This window comes from Chanodichthys erythropterus, chromosome 18 (assembly GCF_024489055.1).
Source record: "Chanodichthys erythropterus isolate Z2021 chromosome 18, ASM2448905v1, whole genome shotgun sequence".
NCBI classification, from domain to species: domain Eukaryota; kingdom Metazoa; phylum Chordata; class Actinopteri; order Cypriniformes; family Xenocyprididae; genus Chanodichthys; species Chanodichthys erythropterus.
The window spans coordinates 35,704,044-35,731,881 of record NC_090238.1 but is presented as its reverse complement, the minus strand read 5'-3'; the positions used below and the strand labels follow the sequence as shown (position 1 = coordinate 35,731,881).

At 39.7% G+C, this 27,838-nt stretch overlaps 1 protein-coding gene across 3 annotated transcripts; it reads right to left on the bottom strand.

The window, feature by feature from the left end:
- sptb (spectrin, beta, erythrocytic) lies at window positions 1-27,243 on the bottom strand. Of its 3 annotated transcripts, XM_067366645.1 has the most exons (37): window positions 26,956-27,243; window positions 22,822-23,060; window positions 15,552-15,703; window positions 15,280-15,453; window positions 14,511-14,617; window positions 14,337-14,417; window positions 13,827-13,942; window positions 13,632-13,744; window positions 13,355-13,542; window positions 13,147-13,264; window positions 12,482-12,640; window positions 12,054-12,356; window positions 11,767-11,917; window positions 10,786-11,656; window positions 10,535-10,672; window positions 9,697-10,456; window positions 9,288-9,490; window positions 8,518-8,608; window positions 8,259-8,405; window positions 7,685-7,954; window positions 7,292-7,516; window positions 7,065-7,154; window positions 6,615-6,899; window positions 6,327-6,457; window positions 5,952-6,156; window positions 5,588-5,811; window positions 5,303-5,453; window positions 4,937-5,181; window positions 4,711-4,849; window positions 4,534-4,618; window positions 4,252-4,448; window positions 4,020-4,093; window positions 3,880-3,943; window positions 3,392-3,648; window positions 2,217-2,390; window positions 2,053-2,095; window positions 2-1,944 (listed from the first exon to the last, which is right to left on the bottom strand). In XM_067366645.1, exons 2-37 carry the CDS (start codon window positions 22,976-22,978, stop codon window positions 1,759-1,761), a joined length of 7,074 nt encoding a protein of 2,357 aa, XP_067222746.1. In that variant the 5' UTR covers window positions 22,979-23,060; window positions 26,956-27,243; the 3' UTR covers window positions 2-1,758. The 3 variants fall into 3 exon arrangements, with proteins under 3 accessions (XP_067222748.1, XP_067222746.1, XP_067222747.1); XM_067366647.1 differs by lacking the exons at window positions 22,822-23,060; window positions 26,956-27,243 and adding an exon at window positions 20,473-21,021 and having other exon boundaries at window positions 1-1,944; XM_067366646.1 differs by lacking the exon at window positions 15,552-15,703.
- Between the last annotated feature and the right edge of the window lie 595 nt (window positions 27,244-27,838).

Sequence of the window (27,838 nt, the reverse complement as noted above, 5' to 3'; positions counted from 1 at the left end):
ATTAAACACAGAACAAGGGGCAAAGGTTACTGCAAACAGAGTTTATTGATTATTCATACTCCCAAAATGAGTCATACCTTGTTTTCAACTTATTATATGTGATTTTGCATTGAACATACAGATATAAAAGGAGAATAGAGAATGGAGGCATATTAGTTGAAAGGGAGTTCATTCTAAAGTAGACTGCAGTGCATTTAAAGCAATAAAACAGAAAGATCTGGAGGTCCGGGATGTAGTGGCCAACAACAACAAAAAAACACCACTGTAATGAAGCACCACGCTGACCCTCATAACATGACTCTGTAAACGTATTCATATCCAAAACCCAAAAGTGAGATGAAATTTAACTACTGTTCTGCATTTTACTTTAAAACATTACTTGTTTTAGCTTGCAGTGCCTGGCAGAAACGGTACAGATATACTTCAAGGTTAATATATAATACTGAGAGAAACTAAGACTTTGTTAACAGGGCACTTCAATTTTAATCAGAAGATTAGACTATGTACTAAAGATAACTTGGTATGACCTTTCAGAAACGTGTGTGACAAATAAAATATAAGTATGCATAATGAATGTTTCGTTAGTATGATCTGGATATAGGAATTAATTTCATGTATGTAGGATGTTTTATGATCATTATAAAATTATAATTATTATTTCCCTCTACCATTACTTCTACATTCATATTCATATGACACACTATTCTCCATGTTTTCAAACATTCACTGGCTACAAGTTTGATTTATACTGCATAATTAAAGCTGTACACATCTCTTTTGAATTTTAATTATTGTTATGATGATGTGAGAGATATGTTTTAGTGCTTATAATGGTTTTGCTGCCTTAGTGTAAGGGCATTTCATTTTAGGCCTGTGACAGCCATACTGGGGAACCTGAGTTATGAGAGGGTAAAACTCTTATCTTAAAGATATAGCACCATATTAAATAAATATATCAGTTCATGCTTTGTAAAAGTCACATTTATCATAGCTGAGGTTTTGGAACAACAACAAAAAAAATCTGCCCTTCGCATCTTTGTCTTTTCTTTAGTACCATAACTGTACATCTTAATGCATTAATATATAATAGCATTAGTATGTTCACATTTGAATATAATATTATTATAATATTAATATTCATTTGTTTGTTGGAATAGTGGAAATAGCTTTTAAAACACTTAGCACAGTCTTAAAGCACACTAAACACTGTGCTTTTTGCCTATATTTCATGTTAATGCCATGCACCTTCATTGCCACATATCCTGCTAACTGAGCTCCATTTACAAAAAGAAACTCCTCTCCCGTCTATGAAAATTCTATAAGTTCCAATGCAAAGAACACAGTATTACATTTGCAACCATTTTAAAGGAATAAGGCAGATTAACAAAAATATGCATGTTATTTATAGTCAAAATACATACTGAAGCATGCCTAGAAGAAACTCAACACATACAAAATCATGACAAAAAGAAAACATTTTTTTCCTACAAATATTTTTGATTAAATTTGATCAGGTTCCTGTGCTTTTATTTGTATACAGAGTGAATGTGGTATGTGTCTCTAGTATAGGAAAATATAATAAAACATAAAAGAGCAATATATGTGGACATTAGCAACACCTCAATAGCTTAGATACAGGCAGCAGTGTAATCTACATTTCATATAGCTAGATTCTTACAAATTAATATAATGTAAAAAAAAAAAAAATGGTGTTAAAAATCTGTTCCATTTCACCTGTGTCACATTCTGTCCAGGAGTTTATTTCTTCTTAGCAAACAGACTAAACCTCTTCTCTTTTTCCTTCTTGGTTGAGGGGACCTCTAGTGTAGTGGAAGAAGGTGGAGGTAGGCTTTGTGCCTTCACTCCTGATGGCCCTGCAACTGGTTCTTCTGTCAGAGCTTGTGCTGCCTGCTCTATAGCCTTAGTCCAGTTCTGGAGCTCCTCCTGTGGAGACAAAACATATATATACCACCATTAAAGTTGTTCATTTGCTTATTTCAAAGATTACACTACTAATTAGGGACTAATTAGAAGAAGCAGTCAATAGCTCACCTCATCTTTGCACTGGAACAGATATTCACTTCCATCTTCAAGTCTAATAAAGCAGCAAATGGAACAAGGATAAAACAGGTAGGCAATGCCTATATGTAATATACCAACACTTAAATACATTTTATATTTGACTAATTATAAAGATTGATAACCAACACCCTTACCGGAGTTTGAACACCTGCTTCTTTTTCTTATAGTTGGTCAAGATCTCACATGAAGCATTGGTGAGGGTCAGGGGTTCCTCGCCATGGTAGGTGACACTGTGACTAAAGCTCTTGGCATCCTTGTAGGCAGAGAGCTGTCCAGACTTGAGCACACAGTAAATGTTGTTCCAGGACCTGAGAGATGAGAGGATGGACAGTTTGAATAAAGAATGATAAGTACTTTGTGTGACTGAAAATGTATCTTGAAGCATTATACTTAATCAAGACAAATAGATTTCTTCTGAAAATGTAAATGGCTGTCTGTGCAAAACTCTCTGCTACAATGCTAGGGTGTTCTGGGTGGTCCTCATGGTTCAAGTCAAAAGAGCCCAGTCACTGTGATAGATATTGCTTGGGTCCTTCAATATAGCACTGTAGTATATATATATATATTTTTATCTGTTTTATTGTCTGCCAGATGAAAATTACAAGTTTGTTCACTTAAAGAAGTAAACAGTAATCTCAACTTCAACTTGTAGCATGATTTGAGGTATTATTTATGTGCTGAAGTTTAATACTTAAAGACTAGGAATTTGTTCAAAGTATCAACAACAATAGTACTTGTGATACCTCAGCAAACAACAATAATTAACCCTTCACCAGGAGTTTGAGTGACAAGCTATCTAACCGATCAGAACGCTGCATCCGCCATTTTGTCCGACAAAGCAGCAAGTAGTTAGAAGATTAACCTCGGTGGAGTTAAACTTGAAAAATTGTGTATATTGACGTCTTTACGCGTTTGAAACAATATTCATTCTCATGTTCATTCATGTTTATTTGACGCTATAAATGGACTAGTAGCAAGAGATGATCGGTTAACGAGCCTCTTGAGCTGAGGCGTTACAGCAATCTGTCACGACCATGGTCACGACACATTAAAGAGCCACAAAACGATTTTTATTGTTTGAATTTCTTTAATAACTACACAGTTTGAAAGCTGGGACTTGTTTAATATCATAAGTAACCTGCTCTGTCTTGTCTGTTGACGTGTTGTCAGTATCCTCTTTGCTCTGCGATGTATTTTTCCCTCTGTGTGGCGTGACAGCACCATTGCTTGTCGGACAAAGCAACAGTAACTAAGGGGGGCTGGTCTTTGCGAAGGGTCAATTACATGGTCAACAAAAACAACAGCTAACCTGTTGGATGCCTTCTTATTATGTCCTTCCATCTCATGTTTGCGTGCTAGAGTTCCCTCCATCAAGACTGGTTGAACTTGTGAAGATTCAGTGGGAAGTGTGGCAGCTTTTTCTGTCTCTTTGGTAACCTGAATGGATGTGGAAGGGTCCAACTCTAGTGAGCCACTTTCCTGCATCTCTGAGATCAAAGGCACAGTGGAGTCCCCTGCTGTGCCATCAACTCCGCCGGAACTAGGCTCTATTATTCCTAAACCAGACTGAAGATCACATAAGAACAAAGTTCAGGTACAAATTAAGAAGTATTACATTATTACATTTAATATTCTAACAAACATTTTACAGTAGAAAAGGAGTAAATTTATATTTTGTAGGCTATTGTGTGCTGTATTTGCATAAAGAGATGACAATATGAAATGTGAAAGTAAATCTGACATGAAGAATGAAAGAAGATGGCAAGATTCTAATATAAAAAGTTGCACTAAACTCACCAGAGACTGTTCTTCTGTGGGGTAGAGTTGTGAGGACTCCTCTGCAAAACCTGTGTCTTCTCTCCTGGGGGTTAAATGTCAAATTTTAGTATAGGATATGGAGGAAGGGAAGTACAGTGTTCCCCAGATCTTATGTTTACCTGCTGTCTTTCTCCGCCTCTTGTCTGTACTGTTGTATGTCCAGTTGTTGTTTCCGAATTTCCAACAGCTCCAACTACAACAGATTATAAATATTCAATAACTTTTTTTTTTTGAGTGGTGCCTGCCAGTCCAAACAATTAACATGATTTGAGGTATTATTAATGTCTGTTGCACAAATGGTGTGGGATGAGTTTAAAACATGTCGAAGTTAAAAACACACACAACACATACTGTTGTAAGCCGTTCCAGTGCTGAGAAACGCTCTTCCCATGTAGCAGTGGATTTCTCAAAGGCTTCATGCCTCTTGAGCAGTTTTTCGACCTCATCCACTGTCTCGCCTAGATCTCTGCTGGCCACATATGGCTCCTGGGCAATCAGCCAGGCCTCTGCCACAGATGCATCCCGAGCAAACTGACATACCTCCAACACTAGAAGGACATATACTTATGAGCAGCTGTGAGCACTATTAGTGTGTGTCTTTTCATGTGTGTATGCTGACATTTGTGGACTTACAAAGTCTAAGCCAATCCCATCTATCATCCCATTTGAGCATCATCTCTTTCCTCTTCTCTACCAGTTGCATCAGCTTCTCTTTAATCTGTGAGTTCAAGTATAATTGAAAATGTATGAGACCCACTGGACACTTTGTCATGGCAGGCAGCTAAGCTGTTACATCCTGTGTCTGGTTACCTCTACAGAGTCCTTGTGCTTGCGTTCCAGGAGGGCTTGGCCTAGTTCTACACACTGATTAAGCTTTGGTCCACGGGTCTCAATCTCAGCACGGATTCCTTGGTGATACTTCATTAGGAGCTCCACTGAGGAGACATCTCTTCAGTGGGCAACAAGAAACAAACCTCATCACAAAGAGGAACATGGACACCTCTACTGCAATGACCACAATGACACATTTTCTTACCGTGGCTTTTCCTGTGTCTCTATCTGCTGTATGATGCTTTCCATCCAGGCCAGCAGGTCCCTCACCATGGTGAAGAAGCGGAACTTGTCTGCTGTATCCTCCAGTCGCTTTCTCCTACCTGCGCAAGCATCCAACAGACCCTTCCAGGCTTCCACAACCTCTTTCTCACTTGCTTGAATAGCAGTGGCCTGATCTCCTGCATATTGGGCATGCAGTCTTGTTGCAGTCTCCTGGAACTGTTTGACCTGCAAGGAAAGAAATGTGGAACATCCATAACTTTTCAATGTATAGCATTTGAGTTTTCTTGAGATGAAAACATAAAACTGATTATGAGAACCAGTTGTTCATGTAATGTGTTTTCCTTGCCTGTTTTCCCAGGGAGCTTATATCCCTCTCAAATGCAGCATGCATTCGGTGGAAGGACTCTGCTTTGCTAAAGTCTTCTCCCAGATCATCAGGAAGCTCATTCTTCTTTTCCTCAATGTGAGCGACCAACTCCTTCCCATCATAAAAATACCTGGCCAAATTCACAGAACATAATGATTTCCAGTCAGTTTCTCTACCCCATACAACATCTTTAACAGGTGAAGATACTGTAAAATAATTATAATATTTTAAGATTATAAATCTATTTAGTTCTTCTATACTTACTTAAGCAGGTCATAGGAGGCTGTGAGGAGCTGCGCACGAGTGTCGATGAGTTCCAGCAGATCTGCCCAACTCTCATTGACTCCATCCTTCCACTCCGCCATGGTTGCTGACTCACTGTGGCCTGCTTCGATCAGATCATCTATGATCTGGTTTACAGTGTCTACACGTTCTTGACCCACTGTTCCTGTCTCCCGTGCAAACTCCCTGAACTTATCTCGCAGGATCTAAAATATTGATAAGTATGACTTTAACAACACAATAAACTAGTGCTGAATATGCAAATTCTTGCATTGCACATTACAAGACATTCTCTTGTGTGAGAGGTAGTAAATGTGCTTATGTGTGTGGGTAAGTTCTGCTTTACCGTCACATGGTCAAGGTCTTGGCCCATCTCTTCTGAAGAGGCTATCACATCACGCTCTGCAATCCACTGCTCAAGATCCTCCACTTCACGGCTCAGCAAGAAATTATGATATGTGTGGTCCAGCTTCTTTTTTCGGTCCTCTGCTTGCTCCTTCAGCCCAGCATACTGCTTATCAACTTGCCCTTGTCTCCGGATGATGGCCTCACTTTACATACAGACATATAGAGATTAATTTTTGTTATGGAGTGTTTTAACTTACATTGGGCTGCCTCATGGATTAGTTTAGCTTGCCCCCCCATCTCAATATGCAATAAATTCTTTAAATATATAATATATATATTGCATGTTTTCTGGCATGCAATCAGTCCAAAATACCCATCTGGGTGCTCTTCAGCCAGCATCTTCTGGGCACGATCTGCCAACTGCTGGATGGAGTATGCATAGTCATCCACTGTCTGCTTCATAAGCAGGTGTCGCTTCAGCATGATCAAAGCACTCTGTTCATCCTACAATCCAGAGAGAATAATTGTCAGAGACAGTTTATTTTAGTACGGCTTTTATGGCAGCACTTCACACAGAATTTGGAGCCAGTACAGATTTGACATAACTTGGCATTTTGAAGATTTTTTCTTCATAGGCTCTTGCAGTCTGCCATAGTCTTACCTTAGCCTTTTCATCAGCAATCATGTAGAGTTCTTGTTCCCCTATCCAGGCCTCAGCTTCATCTGCATCATTGTAATACTGCTGGGCCTCATTAGAGCCATAGAGCCGTGCTCTACGTTTGGCCATCTCATCCTGCAGCTTTGCCCACACCTCCTGAAGCTTCTTCATCTCCTCAGACATGTGTTCTTCCTCTGGACTGCCCTCTGCTGCTGCCACCATTCGCTGGCCACGCTCTAACACTTCATCAATGCGTGGCTGGTGACCGTCAATCTCCTTTTGTAGAGACTGTACAGGATATGAACGGTGTATATGAAAAGGGTAGGTGGGATATATAATAAATATACTATAAATGATTTCCAATAATAAGTCATAGAAATAGACCATGTTGTCAAGTCATGGATGATCAGAAATGAATTGTGAGGGTAAGTAAAATAAAAAAGGAAATCTCACTTGGTTCTTTTTGAGCAGAAGTTGGACAGTCTGAAGATTATTGCCATGATCCTCTGACATTGCTATTGGTAGCCTCTCATTAACCCAGAGCTGAGGAGAACAAATGAAAACTTGTATGTAAGAGAAAAAAAAGTAAAAATAATAATAAAAAAGTAAAAATAATAATAAAAAAAAATAATGATGCATTCTGAAAAGCTGTAGTTTGGGTATGCTAAGTATATACATACTATCTCATCTGCAAGATCTCTGAAGAACTGGTGCACTGCCTTGGCGGCCTCCAGCTTTCCCTTGCGTTGGGCGAGAGGTGTGAGGAGCTTCTGAAAGTCACTCTGAAGTGTTTGCTGCTCAACCTCAAGCTCGGGTTGGTCCTCTCTAAGTGAAGCATGCTGCTGTACAGCTTCCTGAAGTTCTTCAAGCTCCCGTGCACGATCCCGAACTTGATTCTCTGTAATCTAGGGGAGAAAATGGCATATTTATGCAGTATCTTTTAAACTACCACCAGAGATGGAAGAACAATAAACATACCATAACAGACCATTATTGTACATTAAATTAGGTAATCTACTGTAGAAATGTAACACACACAACACATTGACAAAATAACAAATCTAATGTCACACCTGATGCTTCTTCAGTAGGATGTTGGCACTGGTAAGATCCTTCACTTCTTCGTCCACATCACCCTGGAGCTGCTGCTGCAATTTAGCCAACCATTTCTTTAGGTCAGCCAGGCTCTGATCAAACAGCTCAGAACGGTTTGCGTCGAACAGCAGCCGAGCCTTCTCTTCTGTGGTGCTCTCCAGCTTATCCCATAGTTCATGAAGCTTAGCAAGACGATCCATAACAATGGGCTCAAACTCAGGCTTGGATTCCATCAGTTCTTGTCCCTCCTAAATATACAAGCATGGTTCAATGTACACACTATTTTTTCACTCATTTCAATACATTGATACTAGAGAATTATTGAGATTATGGTACACAGTAGAAGGGGCCAGTCCACACAATTTTAAAATAATGTGAACCAAAGGCTTCAACAGAATCTTATATCACCATTTAATAATTCATCAGAGCTCATTGTAGGTCTGACTATGAGAGATATTGTTAAATAATTTCTGCTATGGAGAAAATCCTTATTTTTGACACCCAACTGCTGTGCTCTATTAAAGATATGGTACACATAAAATTGCTATATACCTTATCAATGTTGTGAAGCCAATCCTTGTTCGATGCAAGCTCTGCCATGAAGGCTTGGTGCTTTTGCCACTTGCTATGGAGGTTTCGAGCCTCATCATATGATGTATCCTGTGCAGTCAGCATTTTCTCATTTATCCACAGTGTAAGCTAAATGAAAGAAGTAAATGTTTATTGAATGAGAGAAATGTCACAAAGAACCTTTTATTAGAAGAAAAGCTGTGAGATCTTCCAAATGAAAACTGAGAAAAGTATTGCTTACATCCTGGGTGTTCTGAAGGAAGTGCTGAAGTTCCCTGTTGTCTTTGAGTTTCCCTGAGACTTCATTGGCTTTGTCTTTGTTCTTGTTGTATCTAAAGTCATATACACACAAATACATTGGATATTTACTGGTATGTCTCAAGTGCAAAGTGGTGTAGAAATGTATATGGTTAAATGTAAACACAAGCAGACATTGACATGGCTTTTCTTTACTCCTCCATTGCCACTTTAAAGAGAACACTTTAAAAGAGCAACATAACCCAATGGATTAGGTGTACTTTCACAAAGAGATCAATACCCATCAGGGCAGGCGCCCATCTTAAGGAGTTACAGACTGCCTGGGCAAATAGGGGAAAATGTAGGCCACTCCTTTAGAGAATTTTGCTTCTCTCACTCGCTGCTGATTCAGCACAAGTAAAAAGGTTCCTGTCATGCCAATTTATATACTAGTCCAGATGAGCAATTTAAATCTTTCATTGATTGTTACATTTCTAAGGCCCTTATGTAATTGTTTTGTTGTCACAGTAATCCATAGTGAACTGAAAATCCACCCATTGATCCATTCATTTTCCAAACCACTTGTCCTATCTGGGGTCGTGGGGATGCTGAAGCCTATTGAATGGAAAATTATGTTTTTCTTTTACTGTCTCTGTAAGTATGGAATTTAGAATAAAAAAGTTTATTTTTGTGGACAGCCCATATGCAAGGTCACAGAAAAATGTTCTGTCTGACCTTGGATGTAAAATATATTAAATAATATAAAAAACAGACCTATCCTCAATGGAGCCCATCTTGTCTTTCACCCTTCCTGAGTAAAGGTTTCCACTGTCCACCAGTCTCTGACCAGTCTCCAGTGTGCTGAGTATCTTCTCTTCATTAGCATCCATGGTGGTAACAAAGTCCTCATGTTTCTTCAGGGCCTTTTCTGCTCCATCCAGTGTGTCAGGCTTGTCAGTGTGGGCTAGAGTGTATTCCTTTCGAGAAGTACAGAAAAAATGCAGAAGGAGACATTAAAAGGGAGGAAAAATGTTATGGAATGGCAATTGAAGGTCATTAGCAAAGAATATTTAACCTGTTAGCAAGGTTTGGTTTCTTTAAAATGACTCTTCTTATGAAGAGAAAACAGCATGACAAAATTACATCTATTTTGATTATAGATGAAAACTATGTATATGTATACCTGGTTATTTAAGATGGCCTCAGCCTGCTTGGCATCCCTCATGAATTGTTGGAAGCCGAGACCCTGATCTAGGAAGTTCTTGCGGCTATCCCACATTTTGTGCAGTTCATCCCAGCCCTTATCAAGACCCTCCAACCTCTGCTCCAGCTGCTGGTACTGAGGATCATCTTCTTGCCCCTGAATGACAGCTACTCCCGTATCCCTCACACGATGATAGTCTTCCTCATGGCCATCCATATCATCCCTCACAGCATCATGGAGACTCAGAAACTGCTCAGCCTCTGGTAAACCATCAGGCATATCTTCAGATGCAACAGCCTTCTGTGTCTTGAACAGCCAGGCTTGAAAATCATCCATGTCCTGTAGGAAGGTCTGCAGCTTGCTGACCTCCCCAAGAGAGTCTTCACGGTCTTTCAGGGTACGTTTCAAGGCATCCCATGCAGCATCCAACTCATCCTGTCTGGCAAGTATATCAGAAGCATTTTCTGGGTGTTCCTTCACAAGCTTCTGGGCCTCATCATGCAGGAAATCCAACTTATCTTGGATGGCAGCAAGGTCTCTTTCCATGCCAAAGAGCTTCCTCTGAATGGTAATGACTGCAGCCAGGTCATTCCCAAGGTCCTGTGTAGACTCAATGACTCGTGTCTTTTCTTTTATCCATGACTCCGTCTCATCACATTCAAGATCATAGTTATGTAGGCTGAGGGCTGAATCTACTTTGCGTTTCTTATCCTCCACCATTGCTTTAAAAGCTTCCCACCTATAAGAAGAAAAGAGGAACCGTTTATAAAGTATTTCAATTTGAACTGGCATTCATATCCGGGATTGTAATTCATACCTCTTATTGAGACGAATTTGACAGTCTTTCACTTGTTTTGTTTGTGGATGTCTGCTATCTTCGAGTTGCTTGGCTGCCTTATTGACGTTATCAACCCGAGCCTGCATGTTATCCATTTCTTGAGCAAGAATGCTTAGCCTACCAACAAACAGAAAATAATTTTATGACAGTGGCATGAATTAGAATAGTTTTCCAGTTTATGAAACACACTTACAGTTATGTCTCTGGGTTCATAAAACCAGTAGCCATACCTGTTTTGTACAATTTCTAAATCTTCCAAATTCTCAGGTGTCTCTAACCCAACCAGCCAGGTCTCCTTCTGGCCCATCCAGAGCTCACAAGCGTCTGTCTCACTGAAGATAGTGTAAAGAGCCATGGTGTCATCCAGTTTCTTTTGCCTCAGGTCTGATAGGGTCAGAAGCTCAATATACATATCCCGGATATCATTCAAACGCCCCTGGATGTCTGGTGTGTTCCTTAGTTCCTCGGGAAGTGCATTGGCCTGTTTGGATAGAGCATCAATGGTGGCACCATTTTTAGCGGCCTCATCTCTTAAGTCACGATGTTTCTTAAGAAGTCGCTGGGTAGTATATTCATCATGCCCAACATCGTCACTGCTCATCTGCCGCATAGCATCAACCAGCCAGGCCTTGAGGTCATCAGCATCGCCCTGAAACTGGAAGAAGCGTTGCGTGTCTTGCAGATTCTGCTTACGGAAGGCAGCCAGTTCCTCCAGCTGTTGCCACTGTCTTCGGACATCATCCATGCGCTGTTGCACTTTGGGGGAACCCAAGTGCTTGGCCTGGATCATGCTCTCTCCTTCATCCATCACCTGCTTCAAGTTGTCCCGTCCAGCAGCAAGCTCATTCTCAAAGACACTGTGTTTGCTCTGCAGTACCAGCACACTGGTCAGGTCCTTACCATAGTCAAGAGAGGAGAAAATGTGTTCCTTTTCCCGAATCCAACTCTCCAACTCTGCAATTTCCCATAAAAAGTTCCAAAGCCGTCGTGACTGCTCCAGACGTGCTTTCCTCTGAGCTGCCAGAGCACACAACTCCTGGTAGCACAGGTCCAAGTGTTGTACCCGATCACGGATCACTTGTGGGTCACATGGTTTATAACCTTGACAATCAAGAGCAAAAAAGTAAAAAACCAATGAATAGTATGTAAAGATTTCACACCTACATCACCCAAGTAAACAACTAAGTACATAAGGGTTCAACTGTACTTACTATCACCATTGGCAAATTTAAGAGCAGCTGCATTGGCTGATCGTACTCTTTCTGCCTGCACTGCTATATCAGCCTCTACCAACGAATGTTTCTGCAGCAAGTCTTCCACTTCCAATAACTGTTTTCCAAAGTCTGGGGACAAGAGTCGGCTCTGAAGAACAAATGTCCAATAAGAAGTAGTTTAAATTACGCTTTTTGCTTCAATTACATGAGTTACAATGCTACCATAATATTAGCATAATATAAATTAAATCATATAAATCAAGCACACTATTCACTATTCCTACCTTCATTTCATCCATCCAGCTGATGATGTAGAGCATCTCCTGGAAGATACTCTGAAGGGTGAGATTCTTGTCTAGACGACCTCTGCGAGCTTTCAAGAGCTCCTGCAGGTAGTCCCACAGCCTCAAGATATTGTCTTTTCTAGCATCAATGCGTTTAGCATCATGGTATCGTTCTGCTTCCAGTTCTTTAGACAGGGCCACCAGTGCCTGAACACGTTCTTCATATGCAGCAATGTCTGTCTCTATGGCATCATGTTTCTTCTTAGCTGCCTCCACTGCTGGTAAGTCATAGCCAAAGTTGTCCTTCACAGTAGAAAGCAAAATAATGATCATTCATTTTAATCTTCAGGTGTTGCAACCATGAAAAGATGGGTATCTCTCTGCACATTTCATCTGACAAATGACAGAAGCTGTGGAAAGTTAGTTACCTGTGAAACTAGTCTCTGATTTTCTTGAAGCCAGGTCTCTCTCATGGCTGCCTTCCTGTCAAAGCGACGAGCCATCTGCTCCAGCTTCTCCTGCCTAATGAGTTCATCTCTTAGGACCCGCTCACGGTCGTGTTCTGCCTTCTCCAACCGCTCCCAAGCCTAAGAACAAAGGCGCACACACACACATTCAAACAGCTCAGAGCCTTTCAGACCACTGGAATGAATAACATGTTCAACCTCTGTCACTGTGCCTGCAGAAAATTTAACCAAAGTGGTTGGGGCTAGCAGGTGTCCTTTTGATTGTCCTTTTGATGTGTTTCTTATGATTTGATTGATGTAATTCCTGGAGCTTATAGTGCCTTCCATTGAAAGTCAGGTATGGGATATTCCTACTTCACCAGATAACCACCATATTCTATTGTTTGATGTTTAGAAGATACAGAGATGTAGAAAAAGTGCAAAGTGACAAAGTTTGTTTTTGCAGATGTACATTTATCAACAGAAAAGCTAATAAGTTCTATTGTAAAGTAATAAAGGGACGTTTCTAAGTTTCCAAGTTCAAAGTCTGACTTTAAGTGGCATTAGTTTGCACTTTCCCTAATTGGAGGTTGGAAGTTCATACTTTCTGAGTTTAAATGAATGCAGCATTAATCTTAGCATCTCACCTTGTTGATATCTGACACCAGTGCACCCTCTTTAGGTGTGTAGACTCTCTGATTGTTGGCCCTCATTCTGCTCTGGATGGTAAACAGCAGTACTTCCAAGTTGCCTTTCTCCTGAAACCTGAAGAGCAAGAGTTAAAAATTAATTCAAGTTGGTTGCTTAATGGTACTACAAAAGAGGAGATTTTTGTTCATTTTTATTCTGAATTACTTAGGTGGTTTCTCCACGGTACGGTAAGAGTTGAAAGCCTGCAGTTGCTGCTGGACGCCTGTAAGGGAGTTAGCAAGCTTGCGGTTGTTCAGCACAATGATGGTTTGCTCAATCCATGTTAGCAGGTCAGATGACAATGTCTCATACTTCTCAATCATCTTCTCTGTTTCAATGGCCTGGTCCAGCACCTGGAGAATATGAGTATAGATCAATCCAAATGTCCTCTTGAATTAAATACACACATTCTCATGGAAATGGACTGGCTAAAATTTTGCACCTTCCCAACTCGCTTTCCCTCAACTGCCAGAGCTTTCATCTTAGAGAAGTAGTGGTAAAATGCAACAACGTATGTGATTATGGACTTCTCATCTGGGTTCTCAGTGAACACATCTGCAAACAATACAACATAAAAATGTTATCTCCATAGTAATTATTATAAGTTTTGACTTAATAGTCAAAAGGTGTTATTTGCCTTCTGGGTCCAGGAGCTTGGTGACACCAAGTTTTTGTTCGGCTAGGTTAAATGCCTGCTGAAGGTTGTGAGTGGGGTTGGACCTCTGTAGATTGCCATAGTCCACCAGATCTGGCCTGATGGAGTGAAATGAGAATACAAATGTAAGGAGAGGAGAGATTATTTGGTTTTCTATCAATAAAAAATAGATATATAGTATAAAGAAGACAAGGCAAGAGGGTAGAACAGGATCAGTTTCATTTCTCATTGGTTGTTCTTTTATTGCTCAGGAGGTTTAATTGGGTTTTTATTTATGTTTCAATTAAGTGGCAACTATTTGTTACCTGTAAAACTGGTCTTGGAGGAACTTGATGAATGAATAAAAGAAACAATTGACATCCATATGAGCACATCAGCTCAGTGTGTCATTTCATCTCTCCTAACCACAAAGCAATGTCTCCACAAGCTATCTTTTATGTTAATATTTATATTTTGTCTTGGAATTTTATCTTTTCTCTTGGTATTTATCACCTGTGTTTGTGAATGAGAGCGTTGAAAGCCATGCCGTCTTTCCAGCTTGTGGTGAAATTGGTGATGTTTACATTGGGGTACCTGCAGATACAAAACAATATCAGACAAATCCATCTGCAAACACAAAATACTGTCAAATTCATTACTACTGAAGTACAGCAATTGTTGTCCTACCCTGCAGTCTTCATCTGGCACCAGAGGAGCAGTGCATCTTTGGCCGAGCGGGTCTCTAGCCGGCCTGTCTGGTCAGCTTGTCCTGTCTCTACTATAATGTCTTGAATCTGTATGCACATGAGGAAAGAAAGAACATAAACTAAAATAAATCCCACATGAGCAATTAAACTATATTCATTCCTCTACAATACTCCTGTCAACTAGACTTTCCTTCTGTTTTAAAGCATTTAAAAGCAATAATAAAACCATGTACTTTAAATTAATTAGACAAGCTACTGTAATTCGCCCCTGGGCATCCATTCTTAGATGTGCAGAGGCATTGTTACTTTATTTAGATTGTGACTTTTTATGTCTCAATAGTTTGTACATTGCTGTGGGAACTAGGCAGAATAAAGAGCAGTCAACAATTCCCATTCTGGTCTTTTTCCTTTCATTTTTGAGGATCTGAATTATGTAGCAGACTACACTGTTTGAAGTGGCTGGACTAAAAATATCCTGCTATCAAACTGAGGGATTAAAAATAAATATAAGCTTTTCCAATCAGCCAAATAAATGTAAGCTTGTCCCATCAGCCTAAGACGCAACACAGAAACTCTGCTGTAGGTCTACTGTAATATCAGAAAGTTTGGATTGTTTGGACTGTGTTTTATAACCAGTCCAATGTTTTATGTTAGTTTCAATATCTAAACTTTCCTTATTCTGTGTTTTTCAGTTTAAATCATATTTAGATCCACAGAATGAATAGAGCTTATCAGAATGATTAGCTGACCTGGAAGCGAAGAATGATGGTCCAGATGAGGCCCAGGATGAGCCGGTGATTCCCATCTACAATATCATGTGATCCCATGTTCTCTAAGTGCACCCTCTGCTCCTTTAAAAACTGTAGAGCTTTATCCACATTCTCCAGACAGTGAATGCGCATTCGGCCCTTGGTTGGCCTGGGCTGAATGGTGGAAATATGAAGAAACAAAGACATTACTGAAATTACTTCAGTGGTGTGGTCAATTCAAGGTTTGGCACCGTTACACACTTAACACTCACCAGTCTCTCTCCTGACAGAACCTCCAGTAGCCTTATGAGCATTCTACCATCCCGCAGGTCTAGATAGAGATCTGAGATTCGGCAGCTGACTCTGGCTAATATGGAATTCACCCATTTTGTAAAGGTCTTCTTCTGGACAGCCTCTCGCTCATCTGGTTTTGACAGCAAGAGAAGAACATTCAGCTATTCTGATGTGGCCTGGTACTTTCACTTGTTTTGTTTTATTTGCATGGAAAATGAACTAAATGGAACCGTAATGATAATATTTAAAAAAAAAAAAAAAATCCCATTACTGTAAAATGCCCTTAATTGTCAATGTGCTCATTTGTACATAAAATAATATCACAATGCAAACAATCTTAATAGTCCTAAAAATAGGCTTCATTTTCATGCTTTTGGAGTGAAAATTTACCTTCATGCGATTCACTCATTTAGATTGAGAGTGGATTTACAAGGAATATGCATAGTTAAATAGTTATAAAGTAAAAAAGACAGCTCATATTTTCACAATCATAGTTACTTACTCAAATACAGTACAATCTATGTATGTGTATTCTTCATAGTGTATGTAGGCCTATATCCACGTGTTTTTCCCTGAGCAAGGATTCTGCAGTACCACGTTTATTTAAGATTCTACCATAAAAAGAACAAAATTGTGCATTCTTAATGATGCATTTTATAAATGATTCAGATCCTATGGCTGCAGAAACTGGAAAGGAGGGATGGAAATGACAAAAAGAGAGAGGATGTGAAGAATGGGAAGTGGGTGGAGAGTGGAAAGGATACATTCTTTTAAGCCCATCTACAGACATTACCTTGCCATTTATGCTTAAACTACAGATAAACAGTTCAGTATCATAGTCAGGGACTATTTGTCATATATGGCCTTGTTCTGCCAACATATATCCAGGTTTTGCACCATCATACAACACAATACAGTCATGTAATTACAATGTTAGTTTAATACAGTTTAGTACTTGAGACCAGACTTGAGTCCAAGATCATATTTTCAATATCTTAGTCTTGTCATGGACTCGACTCAAACTTGAGACTATTTCTGCACTACAACTCACTGGATATTTTTTTGGTGTGTGCCAACTCATGCATATGATCTGCTCTGTGCTATTGTGTCTCTGGACCAGAGCACACGGTGTGTGTGCTGCGGAGGTGTGTGTGGCACTGACGCAAAACCAGTCTTCATTCACCACAAAGGAAAGCATATTTACACTGTCTGAATCATTCAGAGCCTCCTCCTGAGGTCTCTGTTTTGACTCAGATTCAACCCTCTTCTGGTCTCTGCCTTGAGTCGGACTCAACCTACTCAGATCTTGGCCTGGACTTGGACTAGAATGAAGTGGTCTCAACTACAACCATGTTAAATTATGGTGAAGTTTTTCCATAATCTCTGAATGTAAAAACTACAGTGTGAAAGCATGTTTCCTCCATCTGGATCACAAAGCAATGTAAAAAACAATGTTGTGGCAAAATCACTTTTGACAGTACATCTTTAGAGAGACAAAATAGCTTTCATTTTCAGATCTGTAATAAAATATTTGCACAATTACAGACCAAAATGATTCCAGATCTTCAGAGATGTAAATGCCATGTGGTTAATTACCCTAGAGCCAAAGGAAATAGCTGTCATAACAACAGTGATTGGCAATCCGTCCCAAGCCCTTCACTTGTGACTATACTGAGTTGTGTCATAAAAGGTAAAACAATATAATACAATAATGCAATATAATGAAATATATGAATTCATGTTGCTTGCAAAAAAAGAGAGAGAGAGAAAATAAGTACAGCATTTACTAGGCAGGCCTAATAGGCCATGCTAACCAGCCAAACCTTGACTTATTGGGTTACACAGAGAAAAGTTATTGTAAAAGGGTCAGGGGCCATATTCACAAACACTAAGAGTTCTCCTAAATAGCAGTAAAAGTTCTTAGGTAAGAATTTCCTCTTAATACCTATTACAAAGCTGCTAAGACCAACTTTCACTAAGGAACAGAGAGAAATCTTAAACTTAGAGAAAGAGTGGGGTTGACCTCATTGCTATGGATGTCAGCATGCTTACTAACTATGCCCACAGTGATTGGCAGATAGAGGAGGGGTCTCTGTCAGTGATTTATCACAGAAATATTGTAGAACGAGGTATTGTGTTGCCATTTTCAAATAAAGATTTTAAAATAAACATGTTGCCATATACAAATAAAGATTTTAAAATGTAGAATAAGGGTTAGTAATTAAACAAGCTAACTGTCAGCCTCTTGCATGTCTGCATCTCGAGAGATTGCAGAATTCAAGAAACAAATGATGTTTTATAAACAAAGTTTGGGAGGAGCACTTTCAAATTGTCTAGCTAATCAGCAAGAGAGGAGGCATACATGTACACAGCCAACTCACCTAGTTAACTCGACAGTTTTCTGCATCCCTCCTCACTCTCGGCTGATTTTTTTTTTTTTCTCTTCTTTTTTTCAGCCGGTGATACGGGGGACTATGGGTTTGGGCTAAATTCCGAGCTCGGAACCCTCTCCTCAGACAGCACGCTAAATATGCTTATTTACTCTTTTACTCCATTCGAACATTTGTAAGTGTGAACTTGTAAAACCCCACACAGGTAATCAGACATTATTTATTTATTTATTTTTGGGATTTTTTGCCTTTTTATTATGATAAGACAGTGAATAGACAGGAAGCGAAGTGGAAGAGAGAAATGGGGGGATGGAACTGGGAAAGGTCCACGCGCTGGAATGGAACTTGTGTCACCCATGCTGCCCACAAGGCTATTGGCAATGACGATAGGACTTTATTTTCAACTAGACAATGTTTTATTCTCCATTATTCAATGCATATTGCCTGCACATAAACCTTTATGTTATGTCATCACAGATAAAAATCTTTAAATCAAAAAATGTATTGCATTTATGAAGAACATGCTCAGCACCCAAGGCTTGGACGAATTGCTGAGGTGGGTTGCCATAAAAAGCCATTTTAGGATTGTGTGTGATTTGGTCCAAGTGAATAAGGAGTCCTCTTAACTACCCCTAACTTTTCACAGATTAAGGAGCTGGTTTTTAAGCTTAAAATTATTTGTGAAATACTCTTAGAGCAAAAATGTAGGAGTCTTAAAATTAGGACTGACTTAGAACTTATTTTTAAGAGGTTCTCCAAAATCAGCAAGTTAGGAGCTACTTTTAGCCTTAAGATGTTTTGTGAATACGGCCCCAGGTCTGGTAGGAAAAGCTCTCTAAGGTACCAGCTGTACAGTTTCACTTTTTAAAGTGCAATTTGCCATGTTCCTGCCAGAGTTAGGAAAGCTCCAGATGTGCCAAAGCATAATAAGAGAGATAAGCCCGGCAACACTACATATTTCATGACTAAACTACTGCCAAATGATTCCTCTTCCTGTTCACACTTTGTACAGCAGGACTGCAATCTAACCTCTACTAAATGATTCTCTCTCTCTCTCCATTAGAACAGCACAGAGTCTAAATAGAGTTTGCTTGGGTCCTGCTGATCTCTGATATTCTCTCCAGCTCACAGGAAAGGTCTGTGAAATATTTATATTGATGGATTTTCCCTGTACACTACAAGCCCCTCCCACACACACACACACACACACACAGTCAGCCTTCACTGGTTGTGACCTGCAGTCTCACTAAATTGTCGAACCTGAGTCATTGTTTCGAGGACTCTGGTCCTACATGATTAGGTGCTTACTAGCACCTGAATGTGATTTCACCAAGTAGCACAGAACAGTCACAAGTAGCAGAGAGGTGTGTGATGGGAGGAAACAGAAGCAATACATTTAGATGCAATGTAAGTGGTGCTTGACCGTGTAAAACCTGCAGCCACGATGTAGGCATTTTAAGTGGTCTTTTTGATGTTCTTGTCCTTGGATATGGCTTGAATTCCTCCTTCAATCTAACTATCATTAATTTATCATCCATCAAGCAAAAAGCCACTCAATTTTAGGTAGCACCCATGTCCTAGGTACTTGCGACTTTATTTCTCATAGTTGCAATTGTATATCCACCAATTGTGACTATATTTTTACTTTACTTTATCTAACAATTACTTTATTTTTTACTCTAAAATGGGTTTCCATAAAACATTGTAACCCAAAAATATTAGTGATGCTTGCTTTAGAAAACACCACTAAGTAAAGCATACTGCTTCAGTAGAACAGTATGCAAACTATAGTGCCTGTTTTGTTTTTTTTTCGTTTTTAGTCAAGTTTAATTCATCCCTGTGCATTCATACTATGCATCTAAATATTAGGGTTAGTTATGGAAAAATACAATCTCTCTGAACTATGCTCTTTTTGTTTCACAGCATTAAAGAACTCTCTCATCAGAGAGAAACAGGAAGCTCAGTTTTACGCAAATTAAAAGTGACAGTCAACTTCTCTCTAAAAATAAACAGCGCTGAATAAGTGAGGTAGGAGACCTTGATGCTGAAGATCCCAAATCACAGAAAGAGATAAGACAAAGAAAACATATTCCTGTAAGAAGCAAGAATAGCAGAAGACAAGAAGTAGACAGTGGTTAGTCTGCTAATGTATCAATCACTTTGTCATTCAGCAAGAAATCAAAAGATTGGTAAGGGGACAAGTTGTATTTTTTGCACAGAATGGTCTTTTTTATGAGTTTGTCAAATAAATATTTAGTGAGCAAATGAGGCGTATATACAGCATAAATAATGAAATTAATAAATACTGTACATAAAAAGACAAACCAGATTTTCAGTTCCCACAGCGCTCAGTAGAAAACAATCAAGCATACCACCTTAAAGCCCTTCCCAGACCTACTCCGGATCACTACCTAATCCCACAATTCCCCTGTGGCGTAGTAAAGGGGTATGCGAGGAAAGACTGCCCCCTCTTTGAGGGTGGGAGAAAAAAACTCCACCAGGACACTACCTTGCAGTTGTCTGAAGCGCCCATCCAGGATGGAGTTGTTGAAACAAATGTTGGAAGCACTGTAGCTCAGCCAGCGTGCTCGTCTCATACTCCGGGACGGGGACAGGGGGCAAGATGGTGAGGATCGGGGAGGTGAGGGCCGATGGCTCCTCAGGGTGCAGGAGGAAGAGGATGATGAGGTTGAGGAGACTGGAGTGAAAGTCATGGGCGCTACTTTAGGTGTGATTCCCAGTAAAGTTCCATTCCTCTCTGGTAGGTGCTCAGGTTCACGAATGTGGGGACTGTTGTTTTTGGCCCCTCTCCTGCTCTGGGCCCTATAAACTGGTGGAGTGCTCCTGCTCCGGCTCCCTGGTGCACTGGTCCGGGATGGGGCTTCTTTCACCGTGGTATACTGCCGGCTGCTGACCTCCCGGACAACTGGGGTAGGGCGGATCGCGATGGTCTCTCTGCTGGTCTTCAAGCTGAGTTTGACCTCCCTCAGCCGGGTCTGGCTCACGGGCACCGCGCGACACAAACAAGGGCTACTCATCCTCAACACGCTAAATGAACACGCACAGCCGGGAAACAGCGAGACAAACAGGACACTCTTCTTCTCTCCTTCTGTCTCGAGTTCTGTTATCTTCTCCCTCGTCCTCTCGCCCTCCCTCCCTCCCTCTCTCTTTCTCCTTCTCTCTCTCTCTTTCTCTTTCCCTCCCTCACTCACTCTTCACTTAGCAATGATGCTGTTGTGCCTCTCCCCAGTAGCACCCCAGCCATGCATATAATATGCCCCCATTCCTGGCTGCCCCATAACGCACACTCAAACACACTCATCTAAAATGTCTTCAAATGGGTGTATGCGTGTTTGTGTGTGTTTCGATTTGTGTTACAAATACATTGTGATGTCAGACTGTAAGTGCGTGCATAAGCAGTTTTGGGCCTGATGTAAATACAAACTACAAATGTATTAATGACTGTGTACTCAAAGTGTACTTAGTATACTCAGAGGGATGCGTGTCTGTTCAACAGCTGTAAATCAATGGTGAAGAATGAGAACCTCCCTCTCTTTCTCTCTCACTCACCCGCCCTCACTTTTTAACTCTCTCTAATTGCATTAGAGAAAGAGCAGAGTACAGACGCACCAACAGAACACATCACACCGGCCCTGGCTCAGCAACATGCACTTGGCTTAAAGAAGCAGGCCTGAATTTGCTTCACCACCACTAATGCATTTCAAACAGAAAGACCTGCATCCTTAAATAATAACTGCATAATTCATTCTTGAAGTACACTACAATACACTACATTAATATATTTTAAATGTACTAAATTGCAACTTCATCATTACAAAATATATTTAAATACATGACATACACATTTCAATAGAAAATATATTTTATCATATTAGAATTTATTTTAGCTTACCATAAATGTTTGTCAGCACATTCACCTTAACCATATTTCAAAATATAAAGATGTAGCCCACTTAAGTGGGTCAAAAAAGCACTCCAACAGTGCATTTAATACAATTGTAGACTATAATAAAAAAATTTCTTCATTAAATACTGTTATTGATTTATGCCTTTTTTTAATCCATCCATCTGTCCATTCTCCAAACTGCTTGCCTTGCATTTTTTAATGCTTTGGGGGGGAAAGTATATACTGTACTTGCTCCTTGATGTAAAATGCATTTCAACTCTTTGACATCTAATACCTCAAGAAAAATATTCTGTTACAGTGGATATTAAGTGTCCCAAATTGGATCCAAAACATTACATTGGACATGTGTTCTTGCTATTTAGATGCATGTAACAAAATATGCTCTGCACTAAATCCAAAAATCAGAACTGGTTTAAAGTGTTAATGCAGCCATAGAGGAAGTCTCTTTAGAGTCAGGCCAGAAAGAAACCTTCCAACAATGCTCCAGAAACCACTCACAACACCCTAGCTATAGTAATACCCTGGCATTATGAAGCATTTTCTTCAGAAAAAAAATATGATAGTGTACTGTCACTTATATGCGCCATGTGTGGATTACTTAGTCCCTGGAAAGGGGCTTGTAATTCTGGTCATGAAATCACTATTTAAAACCTGCTGTTTCTGAGAGCAACAGACCCCACAGGTGTGCCAAAAATGACAAGCTCCTGCAGCCATTGCAGAGATCTAAGCTATGGGCACAGACGGGGAGGGCAGCTGTCCAGCTCAGTCATACAGAGGCATGCTGGGTATGTGCAAATGATCCTAGCTGGTCAAGAGAGCACAGGGTTCAGCTGCCTGTACGTCTGTATATGTATTTGCACATTTGTGGGCCTCTGTATATCTAAGCCAAAGCAACATGTGCTCAGTTTTACGTCACCTGAGACGACTCACCTGCAAGAGCTTTAATGCGCGAGCGCTCGAAGAGTCTGGCCGAGCTGTTGTCATTATCAAGCTCTTCATCGGGCAGTTCGAATCGGGTGTTGATGCGGCTGTACTGCTGAGTGATTTCAGCATTGTCGAAGTCTGTGGTGGAGGTCATAGCTGCCATCGAGATGCAAAGGAATGAGAGGGACCGAACACCTCAGCGTGCCACACGAGGATAAGATAGTGGAATGCCAGAGATGGATGAACTGAAAGGTGAAAGAGATGGAGAATACGTTTTAGATTTTGCACTGAAGTGACCATTATAGCACCTCACTATATTAGTTAGACATTCAATACTCATTCCTAAAGGGCAAAAACTCATCTTTGATCACCAAAATGACTTATTTAAAGATTTTTTCCTGTGAAAAAAAAAAAAGTCTTCATGCCTTAAAATAGCTTGAATGTAACTCTGTATCCTTGCTTCAGTATACGCGGATCTATGAATATGCTAATTTGCCCCACTTTAACTCACACGAGCTCAGAGATCCACTCGGTCAACTTACTGAGGTAAACGCTGCACGATGGTATCGCATTTTACAATGTCAGACACATGACGGTAATATGATTAGCCTTTTGTTTGCTTACATTATCAAACAGCTAATAATGTGTTGCTAATGTTACACAAACCATGTTCCTGTTCGCCATCTCAGAGTCAGACAGCTGCCTTCTAAAAATCAGTATCCTTACAAACGCTTACTGCATGTGGGCAGCAAGACCTCAAACATCATGTTCGTTGTTTTCAACAACAATACTTTTGCAATAATCAGATTATGAAGTTAGATGATATGATACATAAATGTAAGTGATACCTATGATGCACATATAAGCAAATGTGTGGTGGTACTTATTCAACCAACCATTTTGAAACTGGCTCATTGTCCATCCTTCTATGTATTTTCCTGCTTCTCTGCTCGTCTCTGTCTATAAAATGGCAAAATAAAACTAATAAAATGTATTCCTGTTACCCTTATTGATGTATACCCTCGAGATTCCAAAGGCCGCCATTTTCAGCACATGTCCTCTAACCGTCAATCGTAATGTGGGTGTGTATTTGCGCGTACTACTGTGGAATGGCGGGGGAAGGTTAGCTGCTAAGATAGTTCTATCTTTGTGAGGCATGTTGCTCATGTGTAGTCTTATCGCCCTGAACGGGGGGGCTGGGCAACCCCTCTCTGAGCAAGAGAATGTGAAGAGCACCCTTCACAAATTTTCCTACTTCGTCATAACACTACGTGATCAGATATTTGCTTGCGTTTTTTCCTTAATGCTTAGCTAAACATTTACAGTGAACTGCTTCAGACAATCCAAAACTCCTGCTTTAGCTGGCTCCAAATATCTTGGGCATTGAAAAGCACAGTATCAAATGAAATGCACATACTATAATGTTCTAGTAGGCCATCAGGGGTAGTGTACTGTCACAGTGCTAGGGCTGGAGATGTCAATTGTAAATATATAATCAAAAATCTATGACACAATCAGCAGACAGATAAAAAAATGAGGAAACAGGAGAATCTAACAGGTCTTAGAAAGAGGGTAATGGTTGTTCTCAGTCTCTTCTCTCTGTATCAGGCCAGCGCAGGGGGGATGTTATCAAAGAACTATTCTCCACCCACCAGCGGGAAACCCGTTATCACAAGAGACACAACTTTGCTGCTCTCTCTGCGTATGGTGTCTCTTCGATGTGCTCACGTGCACACATACAGTTTATGACAACGTTTTCGCTATCTTAACTGAAAGAGAGGGACAGATGGGACAGCTTTAAAGGAATACTTGTCAATGTCATTCCAAACCTGTATGAATTTCTTCTACAGAACACAAAAGGAGAAATTCTCAAGAATACTGATGCTGCTCTTTTCCATACGGTGTAATTATATAGTGACCAGTCACCGTCAAGCTCCAAATACGTCAGAAAGCTGATTTGTTTTCTGAAGCCATTCGATAGTTTATGTGAGAAACAGGTTAAAGTTAAAGATGTTGTTCACTTAATAAAGGATTAGTTCACTTCAGAATTAAAATTTCCTGATGATTTACTCACCCCCATGTCATCCAAGATATTTATGTATCTTTCTTACTTTTTTATGTATCTTTCTTTCTTCAGTTGAAAAGAAATTAAGGTTTTTGAGGAAAACATTCCAGGATTTATAGTGTATAGCATATAGTGGACTTCACTGGGGTTCAACGGATTGAAGGTCCAAATGTTTCAGTGCAGCTTCAAAGATCCCTACATGATCCCAGACGAGGAATAAGAGTCTTATCTAGAGAAACAATCGTCCATTTTCTAAAAAAATGTGCCATGCATTGCATAATCACATTGGTCACACGTGATGAAGGTGGAAGTACCACGCTAGGGTGAAAATCTAATTTTCTGCTCCAACTTCAAAATCGTCCAACATTGTTGTTTTACCTTTTTTTGTCTTTGCATGTTCGCTTTGTAAACACTGGATCAGTATTTCCGCCTACGTCACGCGTAATCTTTCCAACATGATTACATCATGCGTGGCGCATGACAAAGCTAGTGCAAGATGAGCATTTGTGGTTAAAAAGTATATAAATTCTTTTTTTTTTTAGAAAATGACCGATCGTTTCGCTAGATAAAACCCTTATTCCTCATATGGGATCATGTAGAGCTCTTTGAAGCTGCACTGAAACTGACATTCGGACCTTCAACTCGTTGAACCCCAGTGAAGTCCACTATATGGAGAAAAATCCTGGAATGTTTTCCTCAAAAACCTTAATTTCTTTTCGACTGAAGAAAGAAAGACATAAACATCTTGGATGACATGGGGGTGAGTAAATTATCAGGAAATTTAAATTCTGAAGTGAGCTAATTCTTTAAAAAGGTACCCTCTGCATTTGCACACACTTTATTTTTTACTTTTGGGTGAACTGTTTTAGTGATTATAAATCTGCATATGCTAGATTATTGAAAGTGAACACATTTTAATATTTAGGTCACTAAAATAACAGTATATGGCAATAAATGTTAAATAAAAATTGAAAGTGAAATCTCTAGCTAATGATATCTATCACTGACATGATAATGTCACAATGTGTTTTTGCTCAAATTCTGCATCCAAAGCTGAAAGGGTGGCTATCTACTGTGCAGGAAGCCAACACAGCGGGGTATTTCATGTATGCATGAGTGGAGAGGCCGCAAGGTGTGGTATGAATCATGACGCACTCCATGTTACTGTAGGAACAGCTGAACCCATGGCGCTATGGGTATTACCCATGAGTATTCTTTGTTTTAATGAGATTAAAACAAAGTAAACTGAGGGCACAAATACCACTTTAAAGAGATGTTTTAAAGAATATTCACTCTGCTCTTTTTCCATACGATGAAAACAAATATGCAAATGTATATTAATATGCAAATAAACTATTATTTTAAAGGTCCAGTAGGTTTTAGCAGAACAGTGATCTTAAGTCAAGCAGAACAGACAATTAATGGACAGTATAATACAAAACTATTCCTGAAATGAACTTATTATGAAGTTCTGGGTAGTAAGTAACTGTGTTTATATCAGCATTTCTCCCTATAAGGTGAGGTAGAAACAGCTCACCTAGTTTTATTGTTATTTCAAAGACATAGTGACAGCTGTTTTTCGTTCACTAATACAGTGAAACTACTTTCTTTTGTTTATTTAATGAGAAACAAAGAGCAGGTTCTTGGAAAAATCCAGCAGGCTGTTGGAACATTGACCATCATTATGTTTCAAAATCCAGCTTGACTGCTTTAAACTCATATGACAAGCTGGTTTGTTGCTGGTCAAGTGTGGTCTACCAACCTTGGCCCAGCTAACAACCAGCTTGGACCTCGGACAAAAGAGTTGCTCACAGTTTCAACATTGGAGGTCAATGCTCAACAGGTTGCTACTCTTCCCATAAGAGTATGATACTTTAACTACAAGAACAATAGCTAATATTATTAAACATGCTTTGTTATTCACAGATAAACAGGCTAGCCTATAACCTATATGAAATGTGATTAAAACAAACAGCTGAATACCCTAATCCATCTAACTGGCTATCAAATGACATTGGCAATCCTAACCTGAAGACCTTTACAACCAAACCCAGTTTAACATGTAACAAACTTACCAATACAAATGAAAAACAATCCAGGAGAATGAAACGCTTCTTTGTCGATGTCTTTATAATAAAAGTCCGTTATTTGAAGGGTAATAATAATCCCATGAGAGGCTGTGAGGTCTAGGTCACGGTGGGGGAGAGCTGCTGAAGGGGCAGGGACTGCGCGAGGGGTCGCCGCTCGGCGCTCATTCTCACCAGCCGCTGTTTGACCCACCCAAAGTGTTAAAAATAAAGTAGAAGAGCGCTCTGCCTGAGCGCAGGGGGACGCGCATTCCTGTCAAGAGTCGCTGACTTTAAATGGCGTTCCCCACCCTTCCACTGCCCGCCTCTACATCAAGCCCTGCATTAATATAAAACCGCAAATATTCACAGTCCACCTCTAATCGATAGCGACTAGTGTCGGTAAGGGTATGCTACTTCAACTCACTTTCTTTAGGATTATCTTACATGTTGAACACTTGTTGCTTGTTTGTTTTTTTCGGTAACACTTTATAATACTGCTGCAATAATATGCATTAATTCATGCTTATCTAATGCACAGATAATCATGTTTTAATGTATGACTCATTACTGCATCAGCAACTAATAAAGATTCTATATGATTAATAGATTAATTAATATATGAATTGTTATTAATTAAATGTGTCATAATGTATGAAGTCCTTAAAAATGTATTTTATTAACTAATAGTGTAAGTTAATGTGTTAATTACCACAATGGTTTCCAAAACTTCCAGTTTTCTGCTTTCAAGTCAAGTCAAGTCAGATTTATTTATATAGCGCTTTTACAATTGGTAATTGTTTCAAAGCAGCTTTACATATTAGAAGCACAGAAAAAAGGGAAGTGGTTAAAAATAAGCTGTACAAACAAGCGTGGTAATATGTAACATATA

Excerpts from the sequence above, each read along its gene's own strand:
- sptb (XM_067366647.1), bottom strand. The coding sequence starts at position 21,001 with ATGAGTAGCCCTTGTTTGTGTCGCGCGGTGCCCGTGAGCCAGACCCGG. Across the intron at positions 6,900-7,064 it reads TTCTGCTCAAAAAGAACCAA|TCTCTACAAAAGGAGATTGA; the intron begins GTGAGATTTCCT and ends TATCCTGTACAG. Across the intron at positions 6,157-6,326 it reads GCTGAAGAGCACCCAGATGG|TGAGGCCATCATCCGGAGAC; the intron begins GTATTTTGGACT and ends CTGTATGTAAAG.